The sequence below is a fragment of the Lithobates pipiens genome, unplaced genomic scaffold (assembly GCF_037356315.1).
Source record: "Lithobates pipiens isolate NorthernLeopardFrog02 unplaced genomic scaffold, aLitPip1_a1.2 Scaffold_19, whole genome shotgun sequence".
Taxonomy (NCBI): domain Eukaryota; kingdom Metazoa; phylum Chordata; class Amphibia; order Anura; family Ranidae; genus Lithobates; species Lithobates pipiens.
This window is the reverse complement of record NW_027507764.1, coordinates 174384548-174401219: the sequence shown is the minus strand read 5'-3', so window position 1 is coordinate 174401219 and position 16672 is coordinate 174384548. Positions and strand designations below refer to the sequence as shown.

At 43.8% G+C, this 16672-nt stretch overlaps 1 protein-coding gene across 2 annotated transcripts in view; it reads left to right on the top strand.

Moving 5' to 3' along the window:
• NUP214 (nucleoporin 214) overlaps nucleotides 1-16672 on the top strand; it is a 187386-nt gene that overhangs the window by 48822 nt on the left and 121892 nt on the right. For both annotated transcript variants that reach the window (XM_077491484.1, XM_077491485.1), the window contains exons 14-19: nucleotides 121-203; nucleotides 2026-2067; nucleotides 11551-11700; nucleotides 12452-12610; nucleotides 12707-12810; nucleotides 14510-14683. In XM_077491484.1, the coding sequence (XP_077347610.1) occupies nucleotides 121-203; nucleotides 2026-2067; nucleotides 11551-11700; nucleotides 12452-12610; nucleotides 12707-12810; nucleotides 14510-14683 (712 nt within the window). The remainder of the gene's footprint in view (nucleotides 1-120; nucleotides 204-2025; nucleotides 2068-11550; nucleotides 11701-12451; nucleotides 12611-12706; nucleotides 12811-14509; nucleotides 14684-16672) is intronic.

The window sequence follows — 16672 nt, the reverse complement described above, 5'->3', positions numbered from 1 at the left end:
AGCAATACAAAGAAAGCAGAATACTTTTTCATACAAGTACATGGTACAGCAGTTGCATATCAGGAATGTGAAATGTTGGATTTACGTATTCTTTAACAGGTATATCTATATTTTAATTAGGCCAACCACAACAAGCAACCCCAGTAATGCGCCAGAAGGCATTGAAGATCAGTTCATCAGAGGTGAAGCAAACGCCTCCTCAGGTAATCTGCGTCCCATGGCAGGAATATGTAAAACATTTGATTTTGGTCAGTAGCTGAAAGGAAAAAAAAAAGTCCTGCGATCAACGGTGCTTTTATAACTGCTTTTGGACAAATAATTTTGAGTCCTTAACCGGTTCCCGACCAGCGCGCGACGATGTACGTCGACAGAATGGCACGGGCAGGCATATTGGCGTACAGGTAGGTCCAATATTCAATGCCGCCCTGCCATCGGGAGCGCGCCGCCGCCGGCGGGCTTCCGCGCTGGTCGGGACCCCCGTGAGTCCGGTCGCGGGACCCGCGAACTCGATCGCCGCGGGCATCCCCGCGATCGTCTCACGGGACAGCTGAATGGAGGAAATGCCGTGTAAACAGCATTTCTCCATTCTGTCTAGCAACTAGTGACGCTGATCTCTGCTCCATGTGATTGGAGCAGAGATCAGTGTTCACTAAATGAAAGCCCAACCCCCCCCCCACAGTTAGTAACACACCCCTAGGAACACTTAACCCCTACACTGCCACCCACTGGTTAACCCCTTCACTGCCAGTGTCATTTACACAGGAATCACTGCATTTATATAGCAGTGATTACTGTATAAATGACAATGGTCCCAAAAATGTGTCAAAAATGTCCGATGGGTCCCCCACAATGTCGCAGTCACAAAAAATGTTACTGATCACCGCCATTACAATAAAAAAAAAAATAATAAAAAATTATTAATAAAAATGCTATAAAACTATCCCTATTTTGTAAACGCTATAACTTTTGCCCAAACCAATCAATAATCGCTTATTGCGATTTTTTTTTTTTTTTTTTTTAACCAAAAATATGTAGACGAATACGTATCGGCCTAAACTGAGGGAAAAAAATGTTTTTTTTATATATTTTTGGAGGATATTTATTATAACAAAAAGTAAAAAATAATGCGTTTTTTTTTTCAAAATTGTCGCTCTATTTTTGTTTATAGCGCAAAAAATAAAAACCGCAGGGGTGATCAAATACCACCAAAAGAAAGCTCTATTTGTGGGAAAAAAAGGACATCAATTTTGTTTGAGCCACGTCGCACGACCGCGCAATTGTCAGTTAAAGCGACGCAGTGCCGAATCGCAAAAAGTGGTCTGGTTTTTGACCAGCAAAATGGTCCGGTCTGTAAGTGGTTAAAGTTCACTGTAGGTTAAAAAAAAAGTGCTATTATTATTATTAATAATAAAAAAAATATATATATATATATATATATATATATATGTATGTGATGGTGACCCCTTGACATGCCCCATTATTAATAAAAAAATAAATAAAAATATATATAAGTGATGGTGACCCCCTGACATGCCCCATTTGGCATATCCTTTTTTTTTTTTTTGTGAGGGGAGCAGATACTCAGTTTTTATGGGCACCCAGCTCCCAATTCCTCCCTGGGCTCTGCGGATCCAGAAGGAAGTTCACCTCTCCCCCACCCTCCCTGCAATCTTCCGAGACACTTCACAAGTCCCAGAAGATTGGCCAACCATTCACAGCGCAGTCTCGTGCATGCTGTGAAGCCACAACCTGGCACCTACAGTTAGAATGTCGACACCTCGGGGAGGAGGGGGGAGAGGAGCAGGGCTTCGTGAGCTCTCATTTCTGGACTGTGGGACAGGTGAGTGTCCGATTTATTAAAAGTCAGCAGCTACACTTTTTAACACTTTTTTTAAATGGTTTGAACTCTTCTTTAACTGGCTTCCACCTGAAACTCACCTTGAAATATTTTTGGGATACAGCTTTAATTGTGAAGGTTGTTGCCTTATAATTTTTTTTTTTTTTTTTTTGTTTGTTTTCTTGCAGCCCCAAGCTACCAACCCTATTCTAAATGCAATACAGGAGGAGGTATGTGTTTTTTACATTTTTTTTTTAATATAAATCATGATTTAGTTCTGGTCTATTGAGGAACACAGGAAGTCTTTCTCCTTCCTGTTATACTGCCGCCTATAGGAGGATTGAACATTGGCAAGAAAAAAACTGTAGGCCAGCCTAAGAGCACTCTTAACAGCATGTCCTTCCTTTTTTTTTTTTTTTTTTTTTTTTAATTCTTCTCTACTTGGCTGCTAGAGCTGACCTCTCCGATTGCAGTTATCTAGCGTGACCATCCTCAGTCTGGCTTTTGAAATGCCATGCCATGTACAGACCCCACTGAACTGGACGATGCAGGGAGAGTCTGCAAGTCCGTTTTGGTTCCGCATAGGTCACTTTCCGGACTTTGGTTTGTTAAAAGGTTAACAGTGGGTCTCTTTACAGGTCCAGGGCAATTGCTTTAGTGCCTGCCCTGTCTCTGAAGACTCACTTTGTGAGTGGGCCAGTCAGGCTAAGCGCTGTTAGCTACCTTAAGTAGTTGGGCGCCTTTCTTTAAAATATCTTGTTTAGTGTCAGTTTTCATTGTGGAAGGGTCAGCACTGTGGGACTGAGTTCTGACATCATCTGCTGGAAAGAGTCAGGAGCCAGCACTTTCAGCACTAAGGTGCTTGGAGCTGCTCTTTGAGTTTGGAACCAGATTTCCTTGTTTTGGACCTGTTGGCATTGTTTGGTTGTTGCCCACCATTCAGTTGTATTGGTTGTTTACATCCCAGGATTAAGACTTAAAGATGTCTTTGCCCTGTACTCTATGATTAAGACATAAGGATTTTTGACTAGTCTGAAAATTATATATTTTTCATTAATTGCATTGCAATACTTCCCTTCCCAGCTATGCTGGCTGGGAAAAGTGATAGGTGATCCGGAAGGGAAGTCGTACATCTCGCTTTCTGGGTTACAGCAAGAAGGGAAGGACGGCTTCTCTCCCTCCTCTCCACCTGCCATATCAGTACCGGGCCCGCCGATGGGCAAGCAATCGGAAGAAATCAGGGTAGAAGGGAGGGTGGCCTGTACTGCACTCCAAGAAAGGAAGATTATATATATATATATATATATATATATATATATATATATATATATATATATATATATATATATATATATATATATATATATATATATATATATATATATATATATATAATATTACACACACACCCAAGCACATAAAATCCCAGCAAAATAAAAATATTTTTGAGGACCCCACATACAGACGCTTTGGAGCGCCTACCCATGAAAACATCAATTGCAATATACATGTTACATATCACCACAGACGCCGGAGTGACAGCAATAATTCTAGCACAAGACCTCTTGTGTAACACTAAACTGAGAGGTGTTTTTTTTTTGAAGCGTTGCCTATAGAAAATATAGGGTTTTGATGTTTGTCACCATTTCACGGTCGCACGCAAATTTAAAGTTTGACATGTTTGGTATCTATTTACTATCTATTTAAAAGAGGAGATGCAACCTCCTCTTTTATATTTTATCAAAAATGTGGGTAGTTTATTGCATTTGTTTGCCCTACAATTCATTTGAGGGGTTTTTTTTTTTTTTTTGACATTTTTCAGTAAAATCTCATGACCTAAAAAATACCAACATTTTATTCTCTAGGGTGTCTGTTTTCAGAAAATATATACTGTTTGGGGTTTTGTGTAGTCTTCAGGCCTAAAATAATTTTTGGAATGTCTGCAGAAAATGCAAAAACGGCTCTGGCTGCGAAAATGTTAATGGATGAGAAAGAAATTACATTTTTGTACTCGCTGTAAAATCTTTTTTTCCTCTTATATTCACCGAATGACACAGCTCCTCTCTTAGCCATTGGGTTGTTACGCCACCTTTAGGAGAAGACTAGGCATAACGTATTATGAAAAACACAGAACTTTTAGTTCTGCCCAAGGGGGCGGTCCCTTAGGTAACAACCCTCCAGCCTGCCATGCAGCCATCAGTTTTATTTTGCCTAGTGAAGGAGAAGGACCTAGGAACCTGGACGGGCCTGTCGTTCTGTGTTTTTTCTGTAGAAGCGTTGCTTTTTACGCAAGATGAAAGATCCTGTGGTCTGCTATCAACAGCAGGCTGGGTGACGCGTTCAGCGGCCATCTTAGGTGAGGGCAAGGAACAGCATGCTCTCCTGTAACTGTCGGCCATTTTCCCTGTGATTTTGTCCTTTTATACTGGACGCCGTGGCCATTTTCTTGAAGCCTGAGCATGTTTTTCATCAGTCTCTAGGAGCAGCATGCTTTCCTGTAGTCCGGCGGCCATTTTTCCAGTGCTTTATGTCCTTATGCTGAAAGATTGGCAGCCATTTTCTTTGAGCCTGAGCACATTGCAGATCGTTTTCAGCACCATAAGCAGCAGCTTTGGATGACCGTGGGAATTCCTCTGCACAGAGAACACAGGCACTACTTGCTGGACAGCGCAGAACCAGTCAGGGTGGTGAGTCCTGCGGGAAAGAGCCCCTCAGCCAGCAGCAGTAGGAGTGTGGGACCATCACAGTCCTAAGTCTCCTTCAGGTGGCAGACAGGGTAGGGTCAGCATGGCTTCAGAAACTAGTGTTTCTTCCCCCAAAATTCAGGCCATTGCAACTGGTTCGCCTGTGGAATGCGCAGTGCCCCTGGACGCTTTGTCAGTGGTCCTCAAAGCGGCCCCTGGCCCAACCGTCCTCTGGGGAGAGCTCTGGTGCAGACTCGGGCCCTGCTGAGGCTGGTGACCCCTGCTCTGTCGTTTCAGATGACGCTGACCAGGACCGTTCGGACAGTGAGGAGGAGTCCCTGTCTGGGTCCGTGCACGATACAGCGATTGTTGGATCACTTAGCACAGTGCGTGATATCCTGAAGATTCAGGAGCCAACAGATCCTTTTGCTGATGTAGCGGTCCCTTTTGGGTCCTGTAAGCCAGCCCGTTCACCTAAGGTGTTCCCATATCTGACTTATTTTGACAAGTTCATTTACAAGGAATGGGGTCGACCACAACGGACCTTTTTGGTCCCCAAATATATGGCGGTGCATTACCCTTTACGAGGAAAGCCTTCCCAAGAAGTGGTCGGCTCCTCTGGTCGTGGGGACCCCCCATTATCCAGGTTAAACAAAGTAACCCACGGACAGGAAGGCAGAGGCAGTAGCTCGTTCCTTGTTTATGGCTGTGGGGTCAACCATGCGACCAGTACAGGCATCCGCACTTGTGTCGCAGACACTGACTGAGTGGGCAAAACTGTTGCACCGCGAATTGGGAGAGCAACAGGCTTCTCCTGTCTGTGTGGAACTAGCAGACCAACTAGTGCAAGGCCTTAAGTACGTTTGTGACATGGCCCTGGATACTTTTCCCCTGTTATCCAGGGCTTCAGTGTCAGCAGTGGTGCTGAGGCGCCTGATTTGGTTAAAATGCTGGTCTGCTGACCAGGCATCCAAGAAAGTCCTGACAGATCCTTGGCGACCGGCTCTTTGGAGCCTCATTGGATAACATTATTAAAAATGCCACAGGTGGTAAGATTACACTACTCCCACAGGCCAGGAAGGCTAAGGATCCACACCGTAGGCAAGGCCCCTAATTTTCCACTCAAAAACTACTTTTTCGTCCTTCCGGAGCTTTGGCCAAGTGTCCCCAGGACGACCTCTGAAGGACCAAAGCGTCCCTGGAGCCGCAAGCCTGCGAGCAAAAGTGCTACCACATGAAGGTTTGCCCCCACCCGCAACTCGGCTTCGGGAGTTTGGAGCCCGGTGGACCTCTCGGCTGTCCGACCTATGGGTCTGCGATCTGATTTCCTCCAGCTACGAGATAGTTACTCTCTTGGCCGTAAAACAGATTCTTCCCCTCCAGCATACCCGTACTCCTGGCTCGCCGGGAGGCCCTTTTGGGGGTGGTAAGGGACCTGCTTTGGCCTGGGGTGATAGTACCTTTTCCGGACTCAACTTTTCCAGGGGTTCTACTCAAACCTGTTTGTAGTCCCCAAGAAGGAAAGGTAAGTCCAATCTAAAAGCCCTCAATTACTTTGTGAAAGTACAGAGGTTCAGAATGGAATCAGTTCGCGCAATAGTCGCTGCACTCCATCAAGGACATCCAGGATGCGTACCTGCACATACCCATATGCATCAGAAGTTTCTGCGATTTGCAGACGGAGAAGCCCATTATCAGTTTGTGGCTCTTCCTTTTTGGTCTGGCATCGCCCCCCACCCCCCCGAGTCTTTACCAGGGTACTGGCTCCAGTTTTGGCATTGCTGCCACAACGTGGGATCGCGATCGTGGGATACCTAGACGATCTCCTCCTGAGGGCATCTTCTGCCTCAGAATTAGGGGAGGATGTGGCGATCACCATGCGGACCCTGCAAGAATTTGGGTGGCTGTTGAACCTCAAAAAGTCAGTACTTGTGCCGACCCAGCGTCTGGAGTACCTAGGCTTGCTGTTGGACTCCAGGGAAGCGATTTGTTTTTCTCCCTTCAGACAAATTGCAGACTCTCAGATCCACGGTAAAACTGACGCTTTTGCATGTCGGTACTGGGGCTCATGGTAGCCTCCTTCGAGGAAGTACCTTATGCCCAGTTCCACACCAGAGTTCTGCAGAAGGAGATTTTGACAAAATGGGACAAATCTCAGTTGTCCCTGGATCGACAGGTCCAGGTGAGCCAGTCAGTCAGAAACTCACTGGTTGAGATCCCCGGTGATTCAGTCCGAAAAATAATTCCTTCCTCTGAAATGGACAGTGATCACGACAGATGCCAGTCTATCTGGCTGGGGTGGAGTGATGGGGGTTCAGTCGGCTCAGGGCCTCTGGTCGAGGGAAGAATCCAAGTTGCTGATCAATCTGCTTGAATTGAGAGCGATCAAGCTGTGCCTCTACACATGGTCGGTGAGACGTCAAGGGCGTCCGATTAGGATACAGTCAGATAACGCCGCGGCTGTGGCGTACGTCAATCACCAAGGGGGGCCAAGAAGCTCAGCCACTGCACGGGAGGTCGCTCACATACTTCGGTGGGCAGAGTGACACTTACCGGCCCTGACGGCCATTTACATCCCGGGAGTGGAGAACTGGCAGGCGGACTATCTGAGTCGACAGATGCTGGACCCAGGAGAATGGGCATTGCATCCGGAGATATTCAGGTTGCTGTGCCTGAAGTGGGGCACACCAGACGTGGATCTGCTGGCCTCCCGTCTTAATTGGAAGGTGCCAAGATTCGTGTCCAGGAGAAAGAGATCCGTGGGCCGACGCGTCAGACGCGCTGGTGGCTCCGTGGCATCAGTACCAGCTGATCTATGCCTTTCCTCCACTGAAACTGTTGCCACGTCTGCTTCGCAGAGTGGAAGCCGAGGGGATCCCAGTGATACTGGTCGCCCCAGATTGGCCCCAGCGTCCTTGGTATGCAGACCTGGTGCGTCTGGTGGCAGACGCTCCCTGGCGACTGCCGTTGCGAGAGGACCTTCTGTCTCAAGGTCCGATTCTCCATCCTGCTTTACCATCGCTGGCTTTAACGGCATGGCTATTGAGAGCCAGGTGTTGAGGAACCGGGGGTCTGTCGGACTCGGTGATTCCAACTATGTTGAGAGCGCGGAAATCATCTTCTTGGAAGATATACCATCGTACCTGGAAGGCCTACATCTCCATGTGTGAGGAGAAAGGATGGCATCCGCACTCTTTTTCCATATCTAGGATCCTGCTGTTTCTCCAGCAAGGAGTAGACCAGAGATTGGTATTAAGCACCATCAAAGAGCAAATTTCATGGGAACAGAGGGGCGCCAGACTGAGTGCAGTATATATTTAATAACAAGTAGTAACTCGCAGGTTAAATTAGATGAGTTCAGTATGTGGTGAAAATCGCCAGTCCTGGAGTCTCATAAATGTCTTCCCTTTTGCAGCCTGGGGCACTGGTGTGATCTTGCAGGGATCCAGAGAATGATGGGAACCAGGAGGCAGGAAACTAGAAGCAGCTGGTTGTGACTTCACAGGAAATGTGATTATTCACAGTGGCAAGGAATGGTAATGCATTTCGAAGCTACAGCTTCTTCATCAGACCATTGGATGAGACTCCAGGACTGGCGATTTTTACCACATACTGAACTCATCTAATTTAACCTCTGAGTTACTACTTGTTTTTATTAAATATATGATTTATACTGCACTCAGTCTGGCGCCCCTCTGTTCCTATTTCTACACAGAGCTCATCACTTCACTCTTAAGGACTGCCTCCAGGTGCTAATCGTACAAGATCTCGGATCATTTATGGACATTATGTTTTAAACAAATGTTTTAATAGTATGTGTGCTTATTCACACACATTTTATGTATACCTATATCCCAGTTATTATATAATTTTATGTTATCACCATATCTAGCGCCGCTGTTCACCCCTGTTTTTAAAGGGCAAATTTCAGCCTCAGCTGTCCTTTTTCAATGACCCCTGGCATCGCACTCCTTAGTGAGTACCTTCGTTCAGGGGGTACAACATGTAGTCCCTTGGGTGCGTCCACCGTTGCCCCCATGGGATTTGAACCTGGTGTTGTCGCGCTTCAAAAAACGCCATTTGAAAACATCAGGGAGATCTCTCTGTTGACCCTTTCCCAGAAAGTGGTCTTTCTAGTGGCCATCACATCGGCCAAGAGGGTTTTCGGAACTGGCGGCCTTGTCCTGCAAGTCGCCCTATCTGGTTATCCACAGGGATAAGGTGGTGTTGCGTCCACAACCGTTTTTTTTGCCGAAAGTGGTCTCGGCTTTTCATATCAATGAGGACATTGTATTACCATCTCTGTGTCCTAAGCCGAAACACCCTAAGGAGGTGACCCTTCATGCTCTAGACGTGGTTAGGGCTCTGAAGGTGTATTTGTCTGCCACGGCTCCTTTTCGGAAATGTCAGACTCACTGTTTGTTTCAGTGGCTGGTCCAAAGAAAGGCATGGCGGTCTCGTCATTCAACTTTTCCAGGTGGATCAGACAGATTGTAGTACAAGCCTACGCCTTGAAGGGGCAGGTGCCCCCCTTTCTGGTCACGGCCCATTCCAGAAGGACAATCGTAACGTCTTGGGCCTTCTGACACCGAGAGGCGGAAGCGCGTAAAGTGGCGACCTGGTCGTCTGTCCACACGTTTACCAACGACCAGATGGATGCCTATGACTGTCGGAGGCTCGGGCGCGACATTATGAAGTCACGCCCGGGTTCCCAGAAATAAAAGCCGCGATCGTGGCTGTTAGCATGGGATCGGTGAAATTTTTTTTTGCGATCTCATGCTTTCCAGCCTGGAGGAGAGATGTGGGGTCTGAATGATTCATATTACAAGGTATGTTTACATTCCTTGTAATAGGAATAAAAGTGATAAAAAAAAATAAAGTTGTAAAAATAAAAAAAAATTAAGTAAAATAAAATAAAGTTTTTTAAAACGCCCCTGTCCCCAGTAGCTCGCGCTCAGAAGTGAACGCACATGTTAGTCCCCCCCAAATAAGAAAACACCATTCAAACTACACATATAATCGCCTATGGAGATTTTTAAGTACTGAAGTTTGGCGTCATTCCATGAGTGTGCACAATTTTAAAACGTGACATGTTGGTTATCTATTTACTCGGTGTAACATCATATTCCAAAAAAAAAAATGCATTTGAAAAATTGTTGCGCAAATACTGTGGGAGATAAAAAGTTGCAATGACCGCCATTTTATTCCCTAGGGTGTCTGCTAAAAAAACAATATATAATGTTTGGGGGTTCTGAGTAATTTTCTGGCAAACAAATTATGATTTTTACGTGTAGGAGAGGAGTGCCAGAATAGGCCCAGTATTGAAGTGGTTACACTCTCTGGCACTCGAGTCTCATCAAAGTAGTTCAGGAACCTTTTGTGTTAACGTTCAATGTTAGGGTTAATGGCGAAGGTTCAACTTTTATGTGTTGGGGTTAAAGGTTAGGATTATATGTTGGGGTTAGCGGGAATTGTCATGGTTAGCAGTAATATGGTTAGAATGCTAATCCTATTATTGCTAATCCTAAGTCAAGCCCTAACTTTAACCCTATCGCTAAGTCTGTCCCTTAGCGCTAACCCTACCATACAACTTTGGACACCTAAAAGTTCCTGCACTTCTTTGATGCTACTTGAGTGCCAGAGAGTGTAAAGTCGCATCCAATCCTTGCTACATGAACTGCCATACTTTACTATTACCCCCCACCAAAAATGCAAAACGCATCAAACATATCAAAAACGTAGAACGCACCTGACAAATGCATCAAACACAACCTGCATAGATGTGAACCTAGCCTTAAAGGGGGGAGGTAGCAAGTTTAAGCATAGATAGAAATAGTCAGGTCCTTCCATGTTTTAGCTACAGTGGGGTTTTTCAAATCTATTTAGTTATTCTTGTACGTCACACACATCTGCTTCACTGCATAACCAGAAACTTCTCTTTACTTCTGGTTCAGCCTTAGGCAGGCCATACATGGTCGAATTCCAAACAAATTCTCTTCTCAAAATCAGAAATTTTGTGCGTTTTGTGAACCAATGGTGCCACCATTAATTTTTGAAATTCGACCAACCAAGCCTTCAATTTCACCTCATGTTGCAACAGAAAATAATTTTCGTGCCTGGGAATCTTCTTTTCCTTCCGGGAATTTTCTTTGTGCATTCCTTTCTCAATAATATTTCTCACACGAGTCTCCCATTATTGATTAGAAAATCGTTTGTTTTTCAAAAAACTTCCAGCATGTCCGATCACGCAATTTCAATAGCCGCACAAAAATTGGCCATTGCTGTGTTCCACTAATGGTGCGAAATTCGAACGAAAATTATTTGAAAAGATTTTTGAAAGAAAATTTGTTCGGAATTTGTATGGCCTGCCTTACAGGTACATTGGGGAACCTCCCTACTGAGTTTACAAAAGTTGTGATGCTGATTTATTTTTTCGTTGGGCAGACATAGGAATCTTCAAATCTAAACCAGGAAATAAGGACATCACTTGATTTTGCAATACAACCTGTGTGTAGGTAAAACCATTCCAGGGCTTGGGTAGATGGGTGCATTCATCTTGTGTTTTGCCTCTAAGTTCCTTAACATGTGGATTTGACCTGTAATTGACATACTGAGCTGCTTCCAGCTACTTTTTTATGATTGACTTGTATGTGGAGAAAAGCAGTTCTGACCTAAACCATAGACTGTGTGCACAGGCACTATACCTGTGTTTTATCTGCTTGCTTTGAGTTCCAATTTAAAGTTGACAATTTTCTATCCCACTGCTGATTATGCAGTGATAAATATGTGAATATGAAAATGATTCACTGTCTCAGTGGGGGAGATTTACTAAAACTGGACCACTCAGAATCTGGTGCAGCTGTGCATAGTAACTAATCAGCTTTTAACTCCAGTTTGGCAAAAACAGGAAGCTGATTGGCTACTATGCACAGCTACACCATATTCTGCATGTACCAGCTTTAGTAAATCTGCCCCCTGTATCTCTTTATTGTCTTTTTAAAACATTGTGATCAATATTTTGTTGCCCAGATTGCTCACTTTCAGAAAGAGATGGATGAATTAAAAGCACGGACAGCAAAGGCCCGTTTCATTGTAGGGACTGCTGAGGAGATGAGACGATTGAGGACAGAGTGCAATGATCTTGATTCCTTTGTGCGGGATATCAAAGCAACCACAGAAGTAAGTACAGTAGTATTGTTGTGCTGTATTGCTGGGCATATCCTATTAACCATGTAGCCAGTAATCTGTCTATGGACAGCGAACATAGTGTAGTGACATATAGTCCTATGACACAGGCAGAAACACAAGTAAAAGTCTGAAAGTTTTGTTACTCATTTCATTTGTCAATGGCAGTCAAATATAAACTCTTACCAAATCGCATATATAAAGCTGGACATTTCCAGCTCTCTATGATTTTATTTCACCTTGCTTTTATGATCTCGGCCAGCTTTGTTCTCTCACTTTCCCCAATCAGCATTTCTATGAGATAAGGTGCTAAACGGGGTGTGAGTACATATTAACCATTTGCACCATGCTATACACACTTCTAGTAATCTTTCCAGAATTTAAACCAAATTGCATTGGGGTGTATGGTAGAATGTGCTAATTTGTATGGAGTGCTGCGTAGTGGGATGTGCTCTTCATACACTATGCTGTGCATAACATTCTAGATTGCCCCATTCTTTACACTGTCAAGTCCATATTCTGTATACTCCACCTCTCTACTCAGAAAACTGTGCTCTAAACAATAAAATTAATCTTGCTAGTCCATCACAGTAATGTCTGAAATAAATCCATTTAATGGCTAAGCATACTTGCTATACACATTTATGAAGACCGTGGAATGTGTTTATTGTATGTGGCTTGTGCTTTTTTTTAGGAATGATCTTTACAGAAGTCCTTTTTTTTTTTTTGTTTTGTTTTTGTTTAGTCTCTACATAATGATAATGGGTGTCTACAAACCACCCTGCGCGATGCATTTACAACTGTGCAAGATGCAAAAGAACTGAATGAAAAAAAAAAGAATCCAGTATACTGCCGTCTTTTGCAGCAGAGACCTCTGGACCCTAAGAGTGAGGCACAGATGCAGGTAATATTAAGGACCGGTGCTTCTGTACAGTAAACAAAATGTAACCTTCACCAGTCTGCTCTTCTTATGACCCAATCTCTTGCTTTACTTATACAGGAAATTCGCAGACTTAATCAGTATGTGGAATACGCTATTCAGGATGTCAATAATGTCCTTGATTATCGGTGGGATCAATATTTGTCCAATAGGAAAAAACAGAGGTGGGTATTTTTAAACTACTTAAGGACTGAAAGATTTTCCCCCTTAATGACCAGGCCATTTTTTTCGCGATACGGCACTGCATCGCTTTAATTGCACGGTCATGCGACAGTGTACCCAAAAAAAAATTTATGGTTTTTTTTTTTCCCGCACAAATAGAGCTTTCTTTTGGTGGTATCTGATCACCTCTGTGTTTTTTATTTATTTTTATTTATTTTTTGCGCTACAAAAGTATCGACAATTTTGAAAAAAATAAATCAATATTTAATTATATATATATATATATATATATATATATATATATATATATATATATATATATATATATATATATATATATATATATATATATATACTCTATTAAATATATTATAATAATATAATATCTAAAACAAAAAGTAAAGTAAAAATGTCTTCATTAGTTTAGGCCAATATGTATTCTTCTACATCTTTTTAGTAAAATAATATTGTGATAAGCATATATTGATTGGTTTGGCAAAAGTTATAGCGTCTACAAAATAGAGGTAGATATGACATTTTTATTATTATTTATTTACTAGTAATGGCGGCGATCTGTGATTTTTCAGCAGGACTGCGACATTGCGGCAGATAGATCGGACACCTGACATTTTTTGGGAACCAGTGACATTATTACAGTAATCGGTGCTAAAAATATGCACTGTTATTGTACTAATGACACTGTCAGGGAAGGGGCTAACATCTATGGGGGACTGTGTTACTGGGGAAATACACAGATGCATCTTCCTGCATAGCAGAAAGAAAGGATCTGTGTGATCTCCCCTGTCAGAATGGAGATTTGACTAATCAAATCAAATCGCTGTGTACGAGCCGAAATCCAATGACTGTGATTCGCGGGAACCAGCCAGATTGCCGCAGTATAACTGCGGCGGCTGGTCCTTATTGGAAATAGGTACCAAACATGTTAAGTCTTAACATTGCATGTGACTATGGAATGGCTAAAAATAACTGTGCCCAAAATTGTCCATAGGCAATACTTTAAAATCCTTTACAGGTTACAAGTTTAGAATTAACCATAAGATACAAGCCAGGAATTAGTGCTCTTGCTCTGCAGTTTATGGCAATATCTCACACATTTGTCGAAAAATTTTCTTTTACATACACGTATGTGCACTTGCATTTGTGTGTATGTTCTGGATGATAGGGATGAACACAATAGTTGTCTCCTGAACCCTAAAGCCGGCCAACAGGTTCAACAAGGACCAGACAAATTTTCGAACCATGTTCTGGGCAGGTTGGTTGTACAGACGTTGATCAACTTCTGTACAAGCAGCCTGTTGGGTTTTTGCTGCTCACCACCAGCTGTAACTGGCAGTGCTGATTAGTGTATTTTATTAGCGGGTGGTCTCCCCACTACAATAATTCAGTGGGGAAGATTCCCCCATCCACATGGTGTGAATGGGGGAATCAAGACATTATTTTTTTTTTGTTCAACCAGCGGGTTGAACTAAAAAAATGACTTGCCTATGGGTTGCTTTTATGTGTGGCTTGATCCTGTTAATATAGTGTGTTTATCCGAGGTTGTCTTTGATACCACTGTTCTGCATGTGTTTACTAGTAAAACTTACCTGTTTTTATTTTAAAAAAAATTTGTGCTAGAAATATTTTCAGGTTGGAATATATAATTATGCACTATTTATGCACTTTTTATGCTTTCTACAGGGGCATTGCTGTTCCGCAGCGAGAGACGCTTTTTAACACGTTGGCTAGTCATCAGGAAATCATCAGCCAGCAGAGGCAACGTTTAAACCAACTGGTAGCCAATTTGCAGGAGCTCGGCCTGTACAACCAGACCTCTCAGTTGACTGTACAGATAGACACATCCAATGGTCAAAGGTACAGTAATTGCCATATATGTTTGCACAAACCAGTGTGCTGAGCAACGAGTAGCCTGGCTCATAGATGAATGAAGGAGCTTTGGAAACATGGCTTCTAAAATGTGGTCAAATTTTTATTAGTTACAATAATGGACACACACATTCTTTAATGCAGGATTCAAACTTAATATGTGCCTGACAAACTTATCTAAGATCCTATTGCGTTTAGAGACCCTGTTTCCAGACTTTTTTTTCTTTATTTTTTTCAATGGCGGTCTCCTTATAGGATATCATATGCATTTAACTTATATTAGGCATTCTATTTACTTGTAAAACTCTCCCTTGTCTGTACACAACATTTAAATGTAAATGCTGGGCATCAGCATATTGGATGTGATGTCAGCAGCCCCAGCAGACTTAGAACTGTCACTCAGATATTCACTCTAGTATTCCCGTACACTGCTCCCCTGACCACTACATTAAAAAGGTTGTGTGTGGGGGGTGGGGGGGGGGAGGGTGTAAGCCAGCACAAACAATAAGTAGACACTCTCAGAAATTATATGGGAGCTAGGGTAATGGCCCTTTCTGAAGCAGTCAAATTTGCTAGAAATTTTTGAGTTTCTTTGATCAGCCATAATAATCTGATCACTGACAAGTCGGTGGGATATATAAGGCAGCAAGTAAACATGTTGCCTCCTGAAATAGATGTGTTTGAAAACAGAAAAATGGGTATCACAATTTGTGTGTTGGGCTGCATTACCACATACTGGTCAGCGTGCCAGTGCTGATCCATGTTTACACTCAAAAGGCCTGACAATGAGCATATGAGTGTCAGAAATGGACCAAAGAGCAATGGAGTAAGGTGGCCTAGTCTGATGACTCGGGTTGTCTTGTGCATCATGCGGATGGCTGAATGTGTGCGCATTGCTTACCTGGGGAAAAGAGGGCACCATATTGCAGTATTGGAAGAAAGCAAGCAAGCCAGCGGAGGCAGCGTGATATTTTGGGCAATTTTCTGCTGGGAAACCTTGGTTTCTGCCATTCACGTGGCTGTTTCTTTGGCACAAACCATCTACTTAAACATTTTTGCTGACAAAGTACACCTTTTCATGGAAATGGTATTTCTCTTATATTCACCGACCGACACAGCTCCTCTCTTAGCTATTGGGTTGTTATGCTCATTACTAGGAGAATACTAGGCATTAGTTGTAATACAACACTCAGAACTCTTTAGTTCCGCCTAGGGGCTGGTCCCTTGGGCAACAACCCTCCAGTCTGCCATACAGTCATCAGTTTTATTTTTCCTAGTGAAAGAGAAGGACCTAGAAACCCTGCGGGCCCATCGGTCCGTGCTTTTTTTCGGCGGAAGCGTGACTTTTTGCGCAAGATGATTGATCCTGTGATCTACTATCAACAGCTGGCTGGGAGACAGGCTGGATACTCTTATCCTTGTAGTCTCCCCAGTCCGGCCATCAAGCGTGTGCAGGCCACAACGAAACCTCAGCTCCAGAGGTGGTCGGTGAGCGTTTATGCTCCGGAGGAATACATATGACCGGGCTACTGATGTGTGCGTCACAGTATACCGGGCCAGCAGCCACCCTGTACTGATCAGTGAGTGGGTCTGTGATGGAATGTCTTCCAGCTCTTCAGGACTGGTAAGTACAGCTCTCCCTGACTCGGTGGGGCTGAGCAGCTGAGCATTCCCTGGGAGGTCGATTCAGGGGTCCCTCACCTCCCTCTCTTCTCTCCCTGTCCTTATCTTCCCTCCCCGGGGGATGCTGCATGTGGCTGCTGAGCGTGTGTGTCTATGCAGGGGCTCTCCGGGGGGGCTCTCATCTTGGGGGGGGGGGGTTGCGCTGGCTAGCGGTGTCCTGGGTCCTGTCTTCATGCCCCTGGAAGGTGTCTGTGAGGTCATGCTGGTGTCCTGCGTAGCGCTGGGCTCACTGCCATTGATTTCTCCCTGTGCCTCATGGAGCTGCTTTCGGCGGCTGTTTTAGGTGTTGGCAAG